At 56.0% G+C, this 991-nt stretch overlaps 1 protein-coding gene across 2 annotated transcripts in view; it reads right to left on the bottom strand.

The window, feature by feature from the left end:
- The window catches only part of KCNT1 (potassium channel, subfamily T, member 1), a 34,228-nt gene that overhangs the window by 17,076 nt on the left and 16,161 nt on the right, over window positions 1-991 (bottom strand). The window contains exons 10-11 of one of the 2 annotated variants that reach the window (XM_009998839.1): window positions 680-774; window positions 61-69 (exon numbers count right to left, since the gene is read on the bottom strand). In XM_009998839.1, the coding sequence (XP_009997141.1) occupies window positions 61-69; window positions 680-774 (104 nt within the window). The remainder of the gene's footprint in view (window positions 1-60; window positions 70-679; window positions 775-991) is intronic. The other variant, XM_009998840.1, reaches the window with a different exon arrangement.

The raw sequence follows: 991 nt of genomic DNA, 5'->3' as shown, positions 1-991 counted from the left end.
ACACGTCCCAGCCCTTGTCCCCCTGGGAAGCTGCTGTCCCAGCCCTTGACCCTGCAGCACCCACAGCCCCTCTCCAAGGCTCACCCATCTCCTACCAACAATGCCCTTAGCCTCACAAGTGCTCGTTAAGATCATATAATTAGTTTCTAAAGCAGAAATGAATGAATGTGCTGGGAAATGAAGAAGGCAGGGAGGTCCCGGGGGCGGGTGGTGCAGGAGGTCCCCCCAAAGACACGACTGTGCCCAAGCCAAAGCCTGGAAATGCCTGGACAGACATGCCTGGAAACCTGGGCATGCTCCTCACCATGCCCCTCTTCCCCCTTCCCTATTCCAAAACTCAGCCCGAGGAACTGGGACTTGTCCCATTTGCAAGGAAAGGAGCCAAAGGGTTGGGAGCTTGGTCTGATCCACAGGCCTGAACAGTCTTATGTTCTCCAGGCTGTACCAACCTCTCAGCTTGAAAAATGAAGCTACAAGACACCAGCTAAAGGCAGAACCTCCTCCAGCTTCCCAAATCCCTACATCCCATCCTGGCAGTGCCATCCCACCCCTGCTGGGAAGATCCCATCCCCTTCTGTCAGCCTGCCCAGGGCCCAGCCCCACCAGCCACCCCTAGGAAGTGTGAAGCTGGTTTCCCTGGAGGAAAGGGTGGTTTGGTGAAAGGAAGAGCAACACTCACCCTGTGAAAACCAGACACAGGAGGGTGCAGATCAGAATGAGCACCTGGTTAAACATGGCAGACTGGGTCCTTTGGATGGCTCGGTGCAGGTCGTTCTGGGAAGAGAGGAGAGGACTCAGCAGCTCAGGGAGTCTAAGGGGAAGTTCTCTTCCCAGTAGCAACTGGTGGCTGGTGTGCTCCAGCACTGCCCCCATGGATGGAGTTCAGGCCAGAATTTGGCCCTTGAGAAGTGACGTGCATTTCTGTGAGCAGGTCTGAGCTCTGCTGCTGGCTCAACTGGGCACGTGGGAATGGCTGGAATACCCCATCCTG

This window comes from Chaetura pelagica, unplaced genomic scaffold (genome assembly GCF_000747805.2).
Source record: "Chaetura pelagica isolate M959 unplaced genomic scaffold, ChaPel_1.0 scaffold405, whole genome shotgun sequence".
NCBI classification, from domain to species: Eukaryota; Metazoa; Chordata; class Aves; order Apodiformes; family Apodidae; genus Chaetura; species Chaetura pelagica.
The sequence above is the reverse complement of the archived record's forward strand: the minus strand, read 5'-3'. Positions and strand labels throughout refer to the sequence as shown.